At 50.9% G+C, this 20,881-nt stretch overlaps 2 protein-coding genes across 2 annotated transcripts; one reads left to right on the forward strand and one right to left on the reverse strand.

Annotated features, from left to right (window-relative positions):
- Window positions 1–11,434: 11,434 nt before the first annotated feature.
- On the forward strand, window positions 11,435–13,967 carry GUITHDRAFT_145793 (hypothetical protein; the record flags this gene model as incomplete). The annotated part of the gene is made up of 16 exons (XM_005823358.1): window positions 11,435–11,637; window positions 11,689–11,783; window positions 11,817–11,908; window positions 11,960–12,025; window positions 12,083–12,122; window positions 12,143–12,252; window positions 12,544–12,615; window positions 12,659–12,707; window positions 12,765–12,832; window positions 12,941–12,970; window positions 13,021–13,098; window positions 13,156–13,222; window positions 13,343–13,395; window positions 13,494–13,548; window positions 13,759–13,862; window positions 13,914–13,967. 16 exons carry the CDS (start codon window positions 11,435–11,437, stop codon window positions 13,965–13,967), a joined length of 1,236 nt encoding a protein of 411 aa, XP_005823415.1.
- A 1,495-nt stretch (window positions 13,968–15,462) lies between these two features.
- GUITHDRAFT_145794 (hypothetical protein) lies at window positions 15,463–19,821 on the reverse strand (the record flags this gene model as incomplete). Its single annotated transcript, XM_005823359.1, has 13 exons — window positions 15,463–15,684; window positions 16,073–16,105; window positions 16,253–16,309; window positions 16,517–16,813; window positions 16,999–17,055; window positions 17,266–17,341; window positions 17,382–17,481; window positions 17,799–17,832; window positions 17,963–18,127; window positions 18,576–18,678; window positions 18,732–18,772; window positions 18,932–19,708; window positions 19,744–19,821. The coding sequence occupies 13 exons, from the start codon at window positions 19,819–19,821 to the stop codon at window positions 15,463–15,465; spliced, it is 2,040 nt and encodes a 679-aa protein (XP_005823416.1).
- Between the last annotated feature and the right edge of the window lie 1,060 nt (window positions 19,822–20,881).

Here is a 20,881-nt window from a genome sequence, read left to right on the forward strand (position 1 = left end):
GCCATGGCCCGTTGACTTGGTGTTTGACTCCGTCCTCTCCAGCATGGACAGACACTCTCCAAGCAGGTGCCACAGGTCTTGGAGCTCGACAGCCTCTCCCAAGGATCTTCTTGAGACTGTGTCGATGAGCATCTCCTGGGTGTTGGGATCTTCAGCGCTCGTATCGCTGGACTTTGTCGGCCAAAGGGACCTCAGCATCTTCACCAGCCTGAGCAATTTATAATCTTGCTCCCCGATGAATGTTTCAAGGGACATGTTCTTCGATTCCTTGCAGTCCCTCAAAAACAGTTCCAGAGCCACCTTCGACTTCTCTCCTTCACCTTTAACTTCTGCAATCAGATGAGAAATGCATGCCACCAGGTTGATAGGGTTGCACGACAAGCTCTTGAACAGTGAAGTCAACCTTTCCATGCACTTCGACGAGTTCCCTGATGCAGTTAAAGTCTGGGTGAGACAATGCAATTCAAGGACATTGACTTTGGGCATTGAAAACTTTGTTCCTTCAGCCGTGGGCTTGGTCTCTGCCGTTTCTTCCTCCAAGGTCTTTTCTACAAATTGAACAGCTGTGTTGAGTAGCTGCAAAACCTGCTCCTGCAGTGCAATGCTTTTGGTGGCCGTCTCCGTCGCTAAGAAAGAAATCAGGGATGAAATGGCTTTTTTGTCTGGAGTCAGGTCTGTCTTGTCTAGGAATTGAAGCTTAGGCATCAAGTGTTTCTGGAAATCCTTGACTACACGATCTTCCAAGAAATCGTCCTTGAGCATTGTTTTGCACACTTCATTCTGATACATAGCCAGATGACAAAGGGCTTCAACGGCTCTTCTGCAGATGGTGATTGGAACAAAAGCATCGCTGACGGCATTGTTCGCGCTGTATCCGTACATCTCATGATGCTTTGAGTTTTGATCGCACGATTGCAGAATCACACTGAGCAAGAACCGAACGGCAACGTCGCGAGTGCCCTCGTGTGCCGCAATGTGCAACAAAATCTTGTTCATGAGCGCTTTGGTCACGGGTTGAACCAGGAACAGGAGCTTCAAGATGTAAGTGACACTGCCTTCGTCGATAACTTGCATCAACTTCTTTGCTTGTGGCTTGCTGGCATTGTTGTTTGCAGCACGAGCAGGTTCTTGGCGAGAGGAGGTATTTTGCGATTGCCTCCGTGACATACCAAAGCTGTGATGAAGGCTCCTTCCAAAATCGTTCTCCCTCTCCCTCAGCAAGGCTGCTTCAGCCACCAGATGAGGTGGAAGAGTTGCCAAGAATGCGTCGTCCGAGGTAAGAAGGACTTCTTCTCGCAATTCTTGACTCAGGGTGGCGATGAAGGAAGCATTGTCCATGTCCTGAGAACGAGAGGTGTCCGCTTCCACCGCGTTGTTCTGCTGCTCCTCCCTCTGATGTTGGCGAATAACATCAGCCTTGCAAAACAAAGTCATTCATTGTTCAGAAGCAGCAAAATAATAGAGTGTTACCTGGATGTCAGGGGGAAGGGCTGCAAGGAACTCTGGGTCGATAGAGCTCGCCGCTGTTGAGGCGAGTTGTGCAGCAGCATTTCTGTTCATCTGCTGTTGCATGACTTCCGCCCTAAGGTCCTCAGGCAACTCTGCCAGAAACGTCGGGTCGATCCCTGCAGAGTCTGCGTCCACGTTCTGAGTGCTTGCACTCGGAGATGGTTCGTTGGGCTGCACTGCAGACGCGTTGCCGGAAGCAGGCTCTGTAGTGATTTTCTCTGCATCAGCAGCCTCAGATCGGCTTTCAATCTCTGCTGGTCCTTGTTGCTCAGCAGAAGGGGCGTCCTGCATAGTTTCCGTTGGCATTTCTTGACCCGACGATTCATCTGACTGAAGCGAGAGCTGCAATGCTGCTTGCAGTTCGTTATCGTCCTCCTCCATGGCGTCCGAACGGTTCGCAATCGACGACGAAAGAGTCACTTCCGAATCCACTTGCTGAATTTCATCAACGGAACGCTCGTGTGCTGCAAACAAATTTTTAGGAGAATCAGTCAGATACGGATAAATTGATACAAGATGCAGCATCATACCTATTGACATTGTAGAAACATTCCCCCCGTTGTCTTCCTCCATGTCATTGTCTGCTGAAGAAGTTGCACCTCGCCTGCTTGGATCAGATCCTTCTACTGGGAGTGCGGCATTCCGACTCGTTGGATCCTCGGCAGCGTTGTTTTCCATCAAAAATGAAGCTAATGTGTCCTCCATCTCTATCGCCATGTTGCGCATGGCCTGGCTAGATCCTCTTCCATCATCAGTCCACCTGCTAGTTGCACTTGCATTGTTTTCCATGTTCTGCCTTCCCAACAAGTGCATAGCTTGATCCCCAACTAAAACTCGACCCATCGACCGAGATCCAATGCCTCCAAATATGAGTTCTGTCCTCAATCTGCGCGAAATTCCGCGCTCCGCATTATCTGCACCTTCTCGGTCTCCATCCGAAGCAGAGCTTCTGCTTCGCGTACGATCGCCATGCCTTGTCAACAGAGGATGCTCTGACGGAAGGGCTTCATGATTTGGTACAGTATTGCGTCCACCTGGCAAAATTCCTCTTTCAATGAGGGCTCTGCTTGGGAAGCGCAACAAAGGCATATCATGAAGCGAAGGAATGGCGACCATGTCGTGAAACATTCGTCTGCCACCCATAAAATCGTCCCGATTCCCTGACATCAAAAAGCTAAATACATGCTGAGGATGGGCGTCTTGATCGTCAACTTCCATACCATTGACGTCGGCAACGTCTACAACCTCGTCTCTGATCAGACTCTCGTTTTCAACCAATTGTTCCATAATGTTGTTGAGATCATGCCTTGAGAGGCTTTGCGAGCCAGCATGGTGGTTCAAGATTATCTCCGGGACACTCTCGCGATTCAAACGAGTCAAGAAAGGCTCTTCTTCTCGGTCTCCTTCCAGGATGGCTTGGTACTCATCATCCTGACCTTGACTATCCCTGTCTTCATCATCCTCTATGAATCTCTCAAAGCTGTCATCATCAATTGTGTCTTCGTCTTCCTCCTCCTCCTCCTCCTCCTCCTCTTCATCCGAATCTTCTTCATCTGAACCTCGCATATCATCGTTGACCGAGCCTTGATCATGCATCTCTTCGTCCCGCGAAGCTGAATGATCATTTTCAATCTCGTGCTCCATGTCCATCGATTGATTTTCATTCGACAAAGATTGCAGATTTGAACGAGAGTTATCACCATTTCTGTTCCGATCTTGGCCTGTTCCGCTATCGTTGACATTCGAGTCCGAGTTGCCCCCTTGTTTCTTGGCAGAGGGAACAGATGCCTTATCGCTTTGGTAAGCATTAGCACAGATTACTTCAAGTGGTCTCAAGATCGAGGTTGATGCCCTCGATGCATTGGGATGATGGAGATCCATGCTTGCGACTGCTTTACATAAAGCCTGTGGAACTTTACAATCCTGCAAAAGCTTGATCGTCTCTGGAGCTGGTTCGTTTGAAGTTTGGTTGGGATGAACCTTGGCAGTGACCAAAGTGTTCAGAATATCTGAAATACTCTGCAACATCAGAAGATGACCAGTCATCCGTGATCGCGTCGAAGAATTCAAAACGCAAACTATTTCTGTTAGAACCTTCTTCCTCACTTCAGATCCTCGAGAAAGTAACGAAATCACCAGAGATGTCGAGCGGCGCGATATGTCACTGACTTCCTTGATACTTTTCTGTGCATTCTTCCCATTGGAGGGACTGCAATGAGGAAGCAATTCTCTCAGGAGATATTGCACGAAAGTTTCATTCGATTTCTGAGAACTGTCCCCCTTAGTCTCTGACGAATCAATCGTATACTTCAACAGCATCTGTGCGCATCCAGGATAAAATTTCACAATGTCTGCCAAATATCGTAGGATATTCACGGGAGTAATCGCGCTCAACTCTTCATTTTTTGCTGTAGAAGCAGGCTTTTCACCCTGGGACTTGTCTAGCTGCATGCTCTCTGATGATCCGCAACTGGCATCTGCTGTGGTCTTCAACTCACTGCTCTTTTCGATGCTGTGCTCCTGAGGCTGATTCTTAATTCGTGGATCAGCCAATAACTTGTTGATAAGCAAAGAGACAATCGTGTTGGTAACTTCTGTCAAATTTCGTGAAGATCCCTTGCCCTTCTGCAAATTTGAAATGGATCCACCAGATGATTGGCGATGTAGCTCAGCAGCCACATCATTGTTGGTATAATCTGCAAATCGTGGTCAGTATCGATCAACGCTAACAAAACAATTTACAAAATAAATCACCTTGATGAGTTTTGTCCTCTTTCTTATCCAAGATTGCAATCAACTTTCTCCCATCTTCATTGACAAGTTTACAGCATGATTTGATCGCTTTGGCGAAGGTATTGGCATCTCTTTGAACCAAAGACGCAGACGAACTGAGAAAAGCCTTCAATGTGGGATTCTTCCCATTGTTGCGTGCCATCATTGATGACAGGATTGATCGGATCTCACTGACCATGCTCGCTTGCAATGAATGGGAATCTTCTAGAACATGCCTGATGATCGATCCAGTAACAACTGCCTGGCCTTGATACGAAGATCGCTTTGGAATGCTGAGCAATCTTTCAACCGCCCCCTCATGAAAGAATATGGAAGCTAAGGAATGATGCCTGGTCAATCGTGCGCAGACGTCCAGTATTGCCTGTAACAAGTGTGGCTCTGGATCTTTTTGCAACAAACCAATACAAAACCTCATAAGGGTTGCGTGTTCAGATATGACCTCATCATCCTTTGGATCTGCCTTCTCATTCTGGGCCCCTTGACTTACATCCTCGGTCTTGGATCCCACTTCGCGCAAATCAAGAGCCTTGTTCTTTTCAGTATTCGCCAAGACCTTGTTCAGCACAAGCAGACAGGAACAAATCCAATCAGCAGGTTTCTGCTCTGCCTCAATTGCAGAGGAGTTGTCACACAAAAACTTGCTTAAGATCTTGAATGATCCAGCGTTGCTGGCGACCGTGCAAAGATCGGAATTTTCTGAAACCAGAATGGCCAATATCAAGATAAGACGACTTAAACCATCCGGTTTCACGCTTGAATCTTGTATCGCATTCAAGATGGATTGAATGAGGCTTTCTTGCTGCTTCTTATCATTCTTGCAAAGCCATGAAAGCATGTCTACGCATGCAAACTCAACTCTGTTTCCAGCGCCCAAAATACCAACGCACCATTCGACTGCATTGGCCCTGATGTATTCCGACTGATTTGCACGGGACGATTGATCATTGCTTGATTCTTGCACCTTCTCCTTGTGAGATACATTCGGATCACTGCTATTAGCTGTGACACCTGCATTCTGGCTTTCTGATTGGCTACTTGCTTGATTCATGGAGAGAGCTAGCGCCCTTGCTATTTCAGATTCTTCGTCTTCAACTCCAATTTCACTGTTCATGAACAGCCATTCAGTTGCATGCTGAATACTGTTTGTTTGTATTACATCCAGTGCCATGTGAACCCTTCTTTCATCGAAGCCCATTTCAACAAGAGCAGACACAGTTGCAGGATCGTGAGCAAAGCTCCTTTGGGGTTGAGTTGAAGCAGTTTCTGCGCGCCCTTCAGTAGGATTATTTTCTTCAGGCTTCATCAATAAAGCGTAAATATCTATGACTGAAGAGACCAAAGGTTTCGGCCATAGTTCAGCCGAAGATCGGATATTTGTCCACAGAGGCATCAACGAGTTGTGCATTTCTACCTTGATGAAAACATTGTGAGACTTATAGTCAAAATTGCTGTTGCCAGGCTGTGAAGAGCTTCTATTGTTTGATGGCCATTGGGTCTCCAGGACACGCTTACAGAACGAAATCGATTTCACCAGAGCAACACATTTCGCTTCAAACAATTTCTTTTCCTGTACATGTCGTGTCTCCAAGACTGATTCGACAAGATTTCCAATCAAATTGGTGGCAGCTTCCATCCCTTTTGACGTTATGAAACCTTGCAGCAAGACAGTGTTCGCGCTGTTCCTAGCTGGTGGCCGCTGCGAATCGCCGAGAAGGAACGGCATCGCTTGACTTCCAAACAAGCACAGACTAGCCGTGACAAGTGAATCGACGATTGCACGCGGAACTGAGTCCACATCACGAATCATTGCCACATCAATGGTCAATACTCTCTGCAAAGCCTCTGACATATTCTTAGAAAGAGCTCTTTCATGAGTAGCATGCTGTGCATTCCTGTCATCTTGCCTCCTCCGACTAGAACTACTCAACGAAGTGCTAAGTCTCACAAACAGGTGTGAGATTGCAGAGGTCACTTCACTCTTCAAAGACGTACGAGTATTCGTATTTGAGCGGCGTTCGGTCGGCAAGCTTGCCTCTGCCTCCGGGGCATTATCTGACAACCAATCACCAAGAGGCTCTTCATTCGACTGCCCTTGTGTATCAACAGCAGACCTCGCTCCAGGAGATTCATTTTCCATGGTCTGTGCTTCACCTTTATCAGATTCCACTGTGTTGGTGTTTGGCTGACAGCTCAAGCGAACATAGCACTCCGCGATATCTCGAATGAGTTTGATACCCCGTTCGTTATCAAGTTCTGCCGCTGTAGAACTTCCGCGCAAACAACCAAAAATACCGGATAAAAGATTCACATGGATTTCCAAGCTTAAAAGGTCTGAGTCTGGACGTGAATCCGACAACACCGGTTCCATCATCACACCTGGCAACGGAATCCTGCTCAAAATGGTATCGAGGAGGCTTTGAGTGCGGCGAATGACTTCTTCAAGTACACTCCCTGAAGAATGAAAGGCAGTCTTTCCAATTACTAAGATTATGTACTTTCCTGCTTCTGACTTGGAGAAATCCTGTGGGATTTCTCGTGATGATATCAGTTTGAGCACAGCATCTATGCCTTTGTTTCGAACAAAAGACCTCGCATGCTCAGAAGCTGACATTAAGGGGTCCAAGAGCTTGCCCAAGAACTCAAGAGAACACAAAAGGTACGCTTCTGCTGTGAGGTTGTTGCTCGCCCTTCCTTCTCGTGTGGTCCAGTGACTACCATCCTGCATTGCATGCTCGTTCGCAATTCTGCCCATGATTATGGGAATTTTGTTGGCCATATTTACACATCCTTTCATACAAGCGTCCAACAAGGAAGGATTGTGCCGCATCAATTCTTCCAGTTGATTTCCAAGATGGCACGGTGTCTCTCCTTGTAAAACTGGAATGGTTCGCTCCGAGCAGATCGAATCCATGAATTTTCCAATAGGTTGCATTTGTTCAAGCAATTGACTTCCAGAGCTTGATAGACACAGCGCCCCCATCATGGTAGGAATGACTGATACAGATCCTCGGGAAATGGGAAAACCTTCCGAAACCGCCTTCAACGCAGCCTTGGCAATACCGTTGGAGATCACCAATTGGAGGCAGCTTGGTTCCTGACAAACAAAAAAGTTCAGAACGAGCATACTATATAAAAGCGAAAGAAATACTTGGTGTACGAACTCTGTCAGAAGCCCAGCAGCTTTCTCAAACACAGATGCCCCAAATATCTCATTCCTCTCGAAAATCGTGCAGAGGATTTTCGGCACTTTCTCCCCTGACATAAACTCCCTCACATCACTTGAGCTTGCAACGGGAGATGCTGCTGAAGAAAGCAGATGTAAAATAGCACCCAGAAGGCGACATCTTTCAAAGTTTTCCTCCAATCTTGCACGATGTGGGATGAAGGGTACAAAGCATGCTGAGTTGTCGTCGCCTTCCACAGTTTTGACACTTTCTTCTCCCGCGGCATCGCCCTTCGCGTCGACCATTTCTGTGTCATTACAAGAAGCGAGATCAAGCAAGGCCTTCACTTCAGCATCTGCTCTGTCAACCAAGATGCTCAAACCATTCATTTCTTTGAAGCTCTGCTGCATCTCATTACTGTAATTCATCATGACCTCTACTGTCTTTACAGCCAGAGTAATGAATCTTCCCCGCCTAGACAAAGGATTAATGCTCAGATCATCTCAAAAAGTAATATCAATCACACGTACCTCGAAGCGTGGTCCTGCAACATGGGCAAGATTAAGTGCATGATACCAGCTGAATTCAATGCATTGTTGCCATTATTGCTTCCAGAGAACATCCAAGTGAACGCAAGCAGTGCTTCCCCAAATTTCAGGCGTTCAAGATTTGTAACGTTAGCCTTGGTTGGACTGGTGTTGCCTTCCAAAATCAAGTTTTTGGCCTGTATTAATCAATCAAAGTTCAGAATATTTCAACAGCGGAGAGATCATGATTGACGCACCCTGCGTATCATGGAGGAGAGTATAACAGCATGGGACGCAGCTGTAGACGCTAGAACAGAGCTCGACTGCTTTGACCTCTCAGACAACAACGCCGTCAACGCTTTCAAAGATAGTGTTTCAATATCCAGTGGAAGCAGGTCGTTATCTGGCTGTTGAAGAACTTCAATCAATTCACTGAGACGGGACTCGCTTCCGATATTGGTCATTGCCGACATATTATAGACAGATTGGCACTGTGCGAACACCGTAGTTGCCATGATTTGAACACGAATCCACTGCAATCGCTGTTCAAAAGACGTGAAAGCTTGCGCCATCCTAATTCTAGTTTTCAACGCAAAGTGACTGTCATCTGGCACTTTGTATTCCGACATGATCTTCTGAAATATGTCCTCATCCGAAGCAGATTGATCTTTGATATCCATAAGGATCGAAATAGGACCTTCGTCTGCAGAAGGATCAAACCTTCAAAAAAGCATTTGGAATTAGCTCTTACCATCATTTTCATTGAGGTCGCTTTGCATGCGGTAAAAGCTCATTTTCAAAAAAGTGCCCTATGTTCCAAGTCATTCACAATTGGTGATGGAAATATGTCAAGGAGAGGATTGAAGTTTGAAAAAGTTCAGAAGGAAGCGAACCTGAGGTGAGGAGTTGGAAATGGCTTGAAGTATTGTTAGGGAGTTATCCTGCGAACAGAACGACGAAGATGCCAACGAGCTGAGTTTGGTCATAAACTCGCTCTCGCTCACTATCTGTCTTGTCGAACGGGGTGTCGCGAGGACTGAAAGAACTTTCAACACCCCCATAATGATGTCACAATTTCTATGTTCAATCAAGCGCTTAAGATGCTGCCATAATGTATGAGTTCGAGATCAGATGGAATCAAGCAATTCTTACCTCATAGGAATTGTAGACCTGCCTGTTGCCACAGTTTTCCAAAATTAGCCGAGTGAACTTCAAGACACTGACGATCAAGTCTTCGGAGGTGAACTCAGAACCAAGGAACCCATCAAACAGATCCAGGATACGAGACCACTGCAACAGATCGCCCTTTGCACATTTCAATAGGCTATTTGAAAATTCGTATGAATTACCTTCTCATATGGCCACGGCGCGTCCATTTCAAGTACATAATTCATGACTTTCAGAAGCTCCGCTGGTTTGTTCTGAAATTTCTCGATTTGTCGTTGGATGTCATCCAGACAAGAAGGCTGTTGCATATTCGTCAGACGATCAAGTAGAGAGAGGAATCATTCGAAGCATTACAAGAAGCGGCAAAGGACGCTTTCTCTTCGCGGTGACGGGAGCCATATTACAAGGCGCCTGTAATTGCAAAGCAGCACATGACCAGATTAAGTGATGAGCTTGCAAACCTAACATTTTCGTACCTTGACACACTAGAAGATATATGAGAGACTGGCCAAGCACCACTTTTCACCTGCAATGTTGGGTTAGTACGCACCACCAAATGAATTGGTCTGCAAGCGTCTAGAAAATGAATCTCAAAGCCAATACATACGAGACAATGACAGACAGATTATTCAGTATATCACGATCTTGTGGAAGACAATCATAGCAGATGTCAGACAGGAAAGGGGGGAGAAGGAGGGGGAACAGACTGACACGGCGAAGTCACGCGACAAGTCCCCACCAACAACATGGTGCGGTGGGGAAACAAAGGCATCTTCTAAAGGATTGAGATGCATCAAGGAAACTGCGATTGAGGGAGCATTCGACTCTTGCCATGAAGTGGGAATAGATAAGAGGAGGAGCTTGGGAGCGAGGAGCGCATACCACAACGAACGCTGGGCTGAACAAAGTTGGAGCATGGTGCCAGGACAGGTGTGAAGTAAGGGTGGGAGAAAGATGGCGTGTTTTAAAACATGTTATAAACTTTTGCTACGGGTCAACACGATGAGAAAAATACTTGTAGAGTTTTAAAACATCCAACTCGAATTGGAATTGTGCAGGGTGAATTTTCGATCTCAGGTTGAAAATAAAGGGACAAAATCAGTTATATGTGATCGAAATTCGCTAGGAGGTTGCTATCATTTGGGCGACATTGTCCAAATTCAAGCAAGAAATCCCCAAATGCAAATACTTTTAGTAACAGTACCAACTCTCCCAGGAATCACTCACGCATTATAGAGAGCTTTCAAAAATCGTGACATAACAAGAGCTCATCTGTAGTGCATTCCTACCTTGGATCGTGAATATAAATATTTTTGTGGATGTGTGGTATGCAAATAACTAGCATAGATACAAAATGTTGTATATTCGGTAGAGATTATAATATGTGGTTTTAAAATAGTAAGTTGAGGCTTTTCAGATTCGCCTCAGAGCTTTTCATAGAAAGTTTGCCAAGGACACCGTTTACCTCTCGGAGTTTTGAAGGTGGGTGGGGTACTTTGCAGATTTTGTATGGTGGGGGTAGTATCCTGTGTCTCAATATCAGATGTAACTACTGGTAAAAGGTAGGGTGAAGACCAACAATTGGTCAAATATAGGGTAGGGTACAATATCCCGAGTTCTCAACAAAGGAGGGTGGGGGGTGGTAGATTGTCGGAATGGAATGGAGACAAGGCGAAATCCAGTAGGGAGCAGTGAAGGTAGCATGCAAGACAGGAGGAGAGTTAGGATGTGAGACCATTCACAAGACTGGAGATTGAAAAGGAATATGAGCTATGCAAGGAACACAAGAATCCGAATCCATGCAAGGTAGATCGAAAGAACTGGGAAACTGCTGCCGGGAAAACTTCAATGAGCACAGGAAAGGTAAATGGGAAGCAGAGACCTCATACACGAAGATCGCAATGACTAAGATATAGAGAAGAGAAGGAAGGGTTAGAAAGGTCATGCCAGAGGAGAGCATATCAGAGGAGAAGATTTCGTGTCATTACGTCTTGTGACCGTCGGGTTCATCGGGTCTGAAGACTCCGTTAAGCGAGTACAATTCCTTTATCTGAGTTATGGGGTACCTGCAGGTTTTGGTGCATCATTTCCTGCAGCCTCTTCACAGCAGGAAGAAACGTTGCGGAGACAAGACAAGATCGTAGCTGCGGAGGAATTCATCAGATATGTGACAACTTATATCTGACAACCTTGCCTATTTGCAACCAAGATGCTCCCACCAGGAAGGGCTGTGACCATGTAATGTGAAACGCATTCTTAACGGCACCTTGCCACATGGCGATGCAGAATGCTGTTGCAGCAGATCTCGGAGATTATCCGAAAATAGAAGAGGAAGGCCGTGGGGTTCAAAGCTCACAGCCCGTCGAAAGAAGCAAGAATCGACAAATACGAATCTTTGTGAACTGGAATGGCGAACTTGAGATGATCTTCTTTGATCCCACGAGGCTGGTTTCAGAGCTTGCAAAAGAAGTTAGAAGGTATGGTTGGCAAGGGTCTGTTGTCGGTTGTTAGTGATATACATTCTGTAGCGCGCCACAAATTCCCAGTCACCACAAGTTCTTCATCTACAAAGGACTGCTGCTTGTGCCATTCGTCAGGATCGGCCAAACGATTCAGAATGATGGTGAGACCTATATCATCTCATCATTGCTCACAGTGACGCTGATAGGCTGCCTGTTACATCTTGTGCTCAACGAGGATCAGTACTTGGGCAAGCCTCTGCATGTCAAGTCCCTTATGGGGACGATGGTGCTCATATCCTGCTGGTCAGAGATGTTTCTTACACATTTGAACCACCAGCGGAGCATCATGTGCGGCCCTGACTTTTACATCGAAGATGTGAAAGAGGAAATCTCCTGCATACAGGTCCATCCCCCTAGTCGATCCCTCACCGTCACTGCCCTGGATAACGGCTTGCAACAGGGCGAGCTTCCCCCGGAATCTCAGCGCCTCGTGTTTGCAGGTAGAGAACTGCAAGATCAGGTCAGTGCGTCTTTCATCGACTGCCACGTGAAGTCGAGACTCCTCCTAGCACACCTTACGGGAGTACAACATACAAAAACCGTCGGTGCTGCTCGCAGTGGGCCCAGCAGGTATACCATCCTTCCGCCCATCATGTGTATCTTGCTTCATACTATCGCTCGCCTCCTTCCTCCTCGTGGCTGTCGGGTGACTGCTCCCAGCGGGGGGACGAAGCGTGGAGCAGTTTGTTGACAGCATCTCGCCAAGAAAAGATGAGATGGAGGTTACGGCAGTTGCTGCTCTTCCCCCCTCCCTTCCCTCAACGCTGCCAAAGAAACTACCATGCTCTACTACCGTCTTCTCTCCCTCTCTCACTCTTCACCTTCCCATCCTCCCGTCCTCCCCTTCATCATGCTATACAGGTCGACCCGGGGGCTTCCATCGTAGCAGTCAAGTTTCTATCGGAGGACCGCGCGAACTCGTTCTGGGGGAAGGTGAGAGGAGATACGGGGAGTTCAGACGGTTGACGTAGACTAGATCCATGGGGTTCCCGACCTGGCGACAGTGAGCAAGATGTTGATCAGAGGTGAACGTGAACGTGAAGAGGAAACCTTGTCGGGGAGGTGACTGGATTGACTTTCAGTGATTGAGCGGGGATGTGTGGATCGCGAGCTGGAAGGGCGAATCAGCGTCGACCTTCAAGACTGCATTGTGAGGCTTTGAGTGGAGATTTGGCAAATTCCAACTTTGTTCATTGTTGCAATGGTGTCGATGATTGCGGTGGAATGACATGTAGACTATCGTTGAGATGCTTTTCAGGTGGTCTGGACTGCAAAGAGCCATCTGCAGGTTGTTTGACAAAACATCTGCCGGAGGGTTTTGATTGGTTTGCTTCACAGCCTTGCAGACAATACACTGTTATGCTCAACCATGAGAACTTCAAGAATGCCATTCCCTTCATTCACAAGAAGAGCAAGGTAACATGTGCTGTCAAGCAAGGAAAGGGGAAGTGACAGCTGCTTTCGATTGTACAGGAACCCGTACATGGATCGATATCATGGAACTTCTTTACATCCGGGTACAGCCCGTTGAGATTGACAGGTATTCGCAAGAGAGAAGGGGAAAGGAGGAGGGAGGGAGGGTTTGAATGGAAGGGAAGGCAGGAAATTGATTCGAGAAGGGAGGTAGCTGTGTGTCGTAAGCTGATCATTACTGTTTCAGCTATCTTTCCAAGACCAAGTTCAAGGGTGACAGTGGAGTCTGCGGTCATCGTGGTAGGAGGAGGAGGACGAGGAGGAGTGGAGGAAGACGAGGACGAGGACGAGGATGGGGAGGAAAGGGGCGAGTTGAACATGACTTTCACCTTGGAAAGATCAAATTTGACCGAGAGATCCACATGGGGGAGCACGTCAATCAGTGGGTTGCAGGTAATGCTGATGGAGGAGCGAGGGAGGACAGGGCAGGACAGGACAGGACAGGACAGGGCAGGACAGGACAGGGCAGGACAGGAGAGGTGAGGTGAGGTGAGGAAATGACGATGAAGTAGTTCGAGGACACGAGCTGGCGCATCCTTACTACGACAGAGAGAGCCTCGTTCGTCCTTCTCTCCTCCTGTGCTCGCTTTTTTCTGACTGCAGGACGACAGTCTCTTGTCTTCGGCTTCAAATCCCCTCCTGCTCCTAACGAGATCTGCCGCGTCCGCATCCGAGAGTTCTACGCAGCTTCTTCTTCGCTTTACTCGGTTCGTTCATTTCTTCCGTTTCGTGCTTGAACGAGTCTCGATGATTGACAGGAAGCAAACTTGGCGTCAAGTGGAGTGGCCCGCTCTGTTCGATTGTACCGGTAGGCCATCTACATGTAACATCTACTTGTGGACTTTTTGTTTCTCCTCTCCTGCTTCTGCTTGTTTGTCCCACTGCCTTCCTCCTCTCAGTTGTTGCTCCTGCATCCGTTGGAAAGCTTTTCTCTTGACCCTCACGATTTCTTCGATTTTCATAGAGAGCAAGTGATGAAAGAGTTCTCAACTCCTCAGGTGAGGCGTTGCTGCTTTCTCACCCATCCCTGCCACATCGTCTCTCCTCCTCCTCTCCTCTCCTCTCCTCTCCTCTCCCTCCTTTCCCTCCTCTCCCTCATCTCAGCAGTGGAAGCAGAGGGGCGAGACGGTGCAAGCGATCAACTCAGAGACGTTGACTCCGGGGAGGTGAGGGAGCAGAACGGCAGCTGGACTTTGACTAGACGTTTAAGGATACGACGCGACGACGGGAGAAGGAACGACGCGCTCAACTGGCTGATACCATCCAACATACTCTTCTTAGGTGAGGTGCTGGTGGGAAGGGAGGAAGCAGACCAGCGGGAGGGATGGAGATGGAAGAGCGATCGAGGGCTAGACATGATGTGATGGGGAGGAGCTGAGGGAGGGTCAGAGAGGAGGAGGGAGGGAGGGGCTCAACAGGAGGAGGGAGGGGCTCAACAGGAGGAGGGAGGGGCTCAACAGGAGGAGGGAGGGGCTCAACAGGAGGAGGAGGAGAGGAAGGAGGAGCGTCTGACTGACGTGAAGGTCTGGTGGGTTCTATCGATGAGATGACAAGCGCTACCGGCATCACCAACAGCCAACGTGTTGGGCAGCAGCACGTGACTCCTGCAGCCCCTGCCGGCCCCTCCCTTGAGGTCTCGCCCTCTCCTCGTCTCCTTTACTTCCTCCCCACGGCCCTGCTCCTCTCCCTCACCCTCCTTCCCCTCTTCCCTTCCCTCCCCTTCCCTTCCCTCTTCCCTTCCCTCCCCTTCCCTTCCCTTCCCTTCCCTCCCTTTCCCTTCCCTCTTCCCTTCCCTCTCCTTCCCTTCCCTCTTCCCTTCCCTCTCCTTCCCTTCCCTCTTCCCTTCCCTCTCCTTCCCTTCCCTCTCCTTTCGATCTGCATCCTTCTACTCCCACTTTCATCTGCAGCTACCATCCCCTTGCCGCAGGCTGACCCGTGCTTCCCTGCTGCAGCAGGAGAAGCCAGTCGAGGAGTCAGGGCACGGAAGGGGGAGGGGGAACGAGCGGCAGGAGGAGAGAAACGTAGAGTGGTCGTTCTGAGAGATCAGCTGGGGAAGACAAGCAAGTTCATTGCAGTCGGTGTAAAGACAAGTAAAAGAAAAACAATCAAGTGGCAGCTGAGAAAAAAAAACATCTTGACACCGTGCAGGCGGGAGCCAGGTGGGGCCGATGACAAGGAAAGAATATGGAAGATCGAGCTGGGCTATGAGCTGGAGAGTTTCACCCTGCAGCGCCGAACAATCTTGACAAGCGTCCGCGCGTCTCCTGTCGCTCTTTCCAGCAGCTGCTGCTGCTGCAGGGTAGCCAGTCAGTGAGGGTCCGGCACAAGGACGCTCTTCTGTACGGTGAACTCGACATAGAGGATGGGAGAAGAGGGAGGAGAGGGAGGAGGAGGAGAGAGGACAGGAGGAGGAGGAGGAGAACGCTGCTTGGCTGCCCACAGGAACTCTCCGCTGCCCGCCTGGACTCCCCCAAACGCCGTCATGCCTGGCAAGTCCGTCGAGAAGTGAACATTGGCAGTGAGGAAATCCTGAGGGGGGAGAGGAGGAGGAGGGAGGAGGGCGGAGGGAGGGAGGGATGTGTAGGGCGAGGAGGAAGAAGAGCTCCAGTCCGGCCGGGCAGGAGAGTCCTGCGCTTTTCGTGCTCGATGTTGGTCGGGAGGAGGAGGATAGGAGGCAGGAAGTTCCTGCCATCTCCCTCGTTCTTCTCTCACGGGAACGAGACGGTCACATGGCTCCCAGCCCCTAGAGAAGAATGGTGAGGAAGAGGAGGAGGAAGGGGAGGAGGAGACAGAGGAGAGGAGGAAGGGGAGGAGGAGACAGAGGAGAGTACGAAGGAGAGGGAAGAGGTGAGCAGAAGGAGGCGATGGAGAGGGAGAAGGAGGAGGAGACGACTAAGCGGTCGGGGATGACAATCACCTTGAGGTACCAAACTGGGAGACCCACTGGACTCTGCCGTTCTATACAAGAAGAAATTAGGAGGAGGGGAGAGATAAACGATCAAGTTTGAAGACGAGATGGTGGTGTAGAGGAGGAGGAGGAGGAGAAGAAGCAGCAGCAGCAGCAGCAGCAGCAGCAGGTAATGGGGGTCATGTTGACCTGGATTGCGGCATCTCGGGAGGAGAAGACCCCCTTGACACGCCATGAGGAAGTGACCTGAGGAACGTCAGTCGAAAGAAGAAAGAGGGGGAGGGAGAAGGGCAGGAGGAAACACAGGAGCACTGGAGTAGCAGCAGAAACAGCAGCAGCACTGGAGGATAGGAGGAGGGGGAAGGAAGATGGAAGAGGAGGGGAAGGGAGAAGGGGAGAGGGGAGAGGGGAGGAACAGGAGGAAGAGGAGGAAGAGGAGGGCTTTCGTCTAACCGCATGCTGTCTGATCCATTCACAGGCAGTTGAGAGGGTCATTCGAGTCTCCAGCAGGACCCAGCACGAGCCTTGCTGGGACTGATGCTCCGAGGAGGAGGATACAGCCGCTGCGGCGTGCTCGGGTACGAAACGAGAGAGGAAGGGAGACGAAGGAAGGAGAGAGACTTGAGCGGCAGGAGGAGGAGGAAGCTTCTCAGTCTCGGGAGGAAGAGCTGCTTCGTCCCATGCCCCCCACGCCATCTGGTGGCTCTCCTGCGAGCTTCGCATGGCAGTGACGCCCGTGCGACACTTGACCTGGTCAAGCCGATGAGAAATGAGAGAAGGGAAGGAGGAGATAGGACGAGAGGATGGGGTACTGGAGAGAAGAGGCAGTGGAATACTGGCCACGAACATTCTGAGCAGCAGCAGCACCAGCAGCAGCAGCACCACCACCACCACCACCACCACCAGCAGCAGCAGCACCGGCAGGAGTAACAAACCTTGAGATGTCCCACTCTTCCACACAGGCTGCACCTCTCAGTCCTCTTGGGACAATCCTGCAGCCAAAGTATAAGGAAGAGAATTAGCATGAGCAGGAGATAGAGGAGGAGGAGGGGAAGGGAGGATAAAAAGGAGCAGGAGCAGGAGCAGGAGCAGGAGATAGAGGAGCAGGAGATAGAGGAGCAGGAGCAGAAGGAGAGGAGCAGGAGGGGCAGGAGAGAGAGAAGGAGGAGATAGAGGAGGAGGAGAAGCAGCAGAAGGTCGACCTTCTTAGAGTGTCGAACAGAACCGCATACATGGCATTGGGGAGGAAGACTGCAGACGGCGCTAGTGTGTCTGCATCTGCCGTGAGCGAGAGAGGAGAGGGAGGAGGAAGAAGTACCCCTGCTTGCCGCAGTTGTCGCAGAACCGGATCCAGGAGGAGGAGGAGGAGGAGGACTTTGCTTCAACTCCTCGCCCTCCACTGGAACGGCTTGCCCGTCCTGGAATGAGAGGTAAGGACAGGAGGCGACGGAGCAGAAGGAGCAGAAGGTCAAGGAAAGGAAGAGAATGAGGAGGAGGAGGGGGAGGAAGAGGGGGAAAGGAAGAGAATGAGGAGGAGGAGGGGGAGGAAGAGGGGAAGAAGAGGGAGAAGGAGGAGGAGGAGGGGAAGGAGGGAGGGGGAGGAGGGAGAAGGAGGAGGAGGAGGGGGAAGAGGAGGGGGAGGAGGAGGGGAAGAGGAGGGGAGGAGGAGGGGGAAGAGGAGGGGGAGGGAGAGGGAGAGGGAGGAGGAGGAGGTGAAAGTTGGTACAAAACTCACCTCGTAAAGGTGCCACGCCGTGCTCAAGAGTTAGCTGTAAAGTCGTAGAGGAGGGCGTGAGAGGAAGACAAAAGAAAGGATGGAGAGATGAGGAGGACGAAGAGCAGCGTGTGCCGAGAACAGGGAGAGAGGAGAGAGGAGAGAGGAAGGAGGAAGGCACGGACCTGATCTGTCGCTTCTTGTGCTGCAGCAGGAAGCGTCTTTCCGCTTGCTTCCGCCTGCCCCACTGCTGCTGCTGTCGCGTGCAGAGACGAGGAGAGAAAAGATGCCTCCTGCTCTGCCACGAGCCGGATGTCCTTTCCTCCCGGCCGGTTGCGAAGCTCAAAGATCTGAAGAGAATCTCAGGGGAGGGGGAGGAATGAACCAGGGGAAGAGAGTGTGTGAAGAGGAAGGGGAGGAGGCGTGAATGGGCAGAGCGGGAGGCACGTGTGGCGCAGGAGGAGGGAGAGAGGGGAAGAACCGCATGAGTGAAGCAGCAGGGGGAGGAGCAGAGTGAGGAGCAGGATGAGCAGGAGCAAGAGGACGGAGAGAAGGAGCAGGGGCAGGAGCAGGGGCAGGAGCAGGAGCAGGGGCAGGAGCAGGAGCAGGGGCAGGAGCAGGAGCAGGGGCAGGAGCAGGAGCAGGGGCAGGAGCAGCAGCTACAGCAGGAGCAGGAGCAGGAGCAGGAGCAGGAGCAAGAGCAGGGGCAGGAGCAGGGGCAGGGGCAGGAGCAGGAGCAGGAGCAGGAGCAGGGGCAGGGGCAGGAGCAGGAGCAGGAGCAGGAGGAACTTTCAGGACCTCCGGGTGCTTCGAGAGGAAGTTGGCGAGCTTGCCGTGCTTGGTTCTTATCTCTGCCATCAGCCGCTGCCATTCCTCGGGCCCAACGTCGCGGCTGCCCCAGCTGCAGGTCGGTCAGAGCTGGAGATGGAGCTGAGAATCTCTTGCCGGAGAGACACCCCGACCACGGAGGGCTTGCGCTGCATCATGTGAGCTGCCTGCTGGCTGAGTCAGTCGGGAGTATGGCAGACAGATGGGATGAGCAAGATGAAGGAGAGGGGACGAGAAAGTGGACGAAGATGGCGATGCGAAGAGGAAGAGGAAGGAGAGCAGGACAGCAGCAGCAGCAGCAGCAGCAGCAGCAGCAGCAGCAAGACCTTTGGCATGTTGGTGATGTCCACCCAGTCCTTCCCCTCCGAGCTCTTGAGGTGACGCAGAAGCGCCTTGATCAGCTCGATCACCTGCTCCTCCGGCGTCTTCACCCCTCCTTGCGCCACCATCGGGGAGCCGGAAGGGGGGTGCCTTCCCAGCTGCCCGTAACCCCCCGCGAACAGCTGGGGGGAGGCGAGCTGGGGGTTGTGCTGGGCAGCAGGTGGGGCGGGAGCCTCGGTCTCATCGTGCCGCAGGCGGACGCAGAAGTTGTTCTCGAAGGTGTCGAGGGCGAAGGTGGAGGGGAAGCGGGAGATGAAGTTCGTTAGCTTCTCCCTCCAGCTGCCCTTCTTGAGCTTCTTGTTGAGCTTCTGCAGGGAGACGCCCGAGCCCTTGACGATGGCGGAGCAGGCCTCGTTGATCTGCCTGGGGGTGGTGATGTCCACCCACTCCCTCCCCCTCAGGAAGTCCTGCAGCGCCCTGACGATCTTGCGGTCTAGCTCGGACTCTTGCTCGTGCCCTCCTGCTCCTCCTCCTGCTGGTGCTCCGGCGGTCTCTCCTCCGGCCGCCGCTCCTCCAGCCTCGACGACTTCTCCTATCCCTCCCGTCACAGCAGGCGAACAAACTCCTGACATCCTTCCTTCGGCTCCTCCTCCTCCTCCTCCTCCTCCTGATCGTCCTGCCGCTTCGCCAGGCCCTCCGCTCCTCCCGTAGATTCTTCTCCCCATGAAGAACTTCGACTGAACGTCAGGAGGTGACAGAGGACCGGCCTGCGACGAGGCCCCCTGGTAAGCTGGCAAGGTCACTAGGGCGGGCCAACCCTGTTGTCCACCCGCATGAAGCCACGGGGCAGGAGGAGGAGGGTCAATTGAGTGAGACACTCGAGCCTCCTCGGCATAGGGAGGGGGCTGAACGTGCTTGGGGTCCTGACTCATTGACGAGAGGCAGGGGACAAGGAGGTCAGAGGCATGGCAGGCGGCAGGGGGTAGTTGGAGCCTCTTCGAGGGAAGCTCCGCCCTGTACGCCCCCTCAAACCTGAGCAAAGACAGGGTCGCACATCCCTCCTCCACCTTGCAGTCGCTCTCGCCCTCTCCTCCTCGTCCCTCCTCCTTGCCCGTCAAGAAGCCTGCTCCGATCTCGCTTTCGGATCCAATATGATTTGCAACTCCCGGCGTAAAACAGGTCAACCCGTCCTATCCTTGCAGATCCGACCGATCGATCTCAACAGGCCCACACAAGAAACCCTGTCGTCTTGAGTGGAAAGAATCCGTGACTTGGATAAGGCGCCACCGTCTCGCTGTCGATGATAGAGTTTGAGGTGTTCGGGACCTTCGTGAAAGAATCACGCAACAAGACCAAGAAGAAGACTCTTGTCAGTGTCAGACTGTTCTGAGTACCATCTCGACGTCTTCGTTTCTCTTCAACATGATCTCCGATATGGTCTCTGATGTTTCAGAGTTTCTCCCTCCCCTCCCAGCCCTCCCAACAATCCCACGAAAACCTCGAAGGCAACGCTCCAGGAGCTAGACAGGATGAGCCGGACACTCCAGGGGCGCAACAGGCAAGTCGAGGAGCCTGGTGACGGGGGCTTGTGCAGGAGGAGGGAGAGACGGGAACTGCTCTGCTCTCCTTCCTCCTCCTCCTACGCGCTTCTGACGGCTCCTTGCGCCATGGCGGGCAAGAATCCTGTCATATTCCCACCCTAAAAATATTTTTGGAGTATAAACAAGTATGAGCAATACAACCACGGTATAAGGGAGGAATAGTATCACTACCCCCTTGAAAAACATTAAATAAGGGGGTACTTGCTCTGAGTGTCAAGGCTTCTGTTATACATTCTTATACATTCTTTACACAGTTTCTGGGGCAGCGATTTTCTTCTCCTAATGATCTGGCTAATCTGAATGAATAGAACGAAGATGTCTTCAATATGTGAGTATTGTACAACCCCGAGGCGC

This window comes from Guillardia theta (assembly GCF_000315625.1).
Source record: "Guillardia theta CCMP2712 unplaced genomic scaffold GUITHscaffold_110, whole genome shotgun sequence".
NCBI lineage: Eukaryota > Cryptophyceae > Pyrenomonadales > Geminigeraceae > Guillardia > Guillardia theta.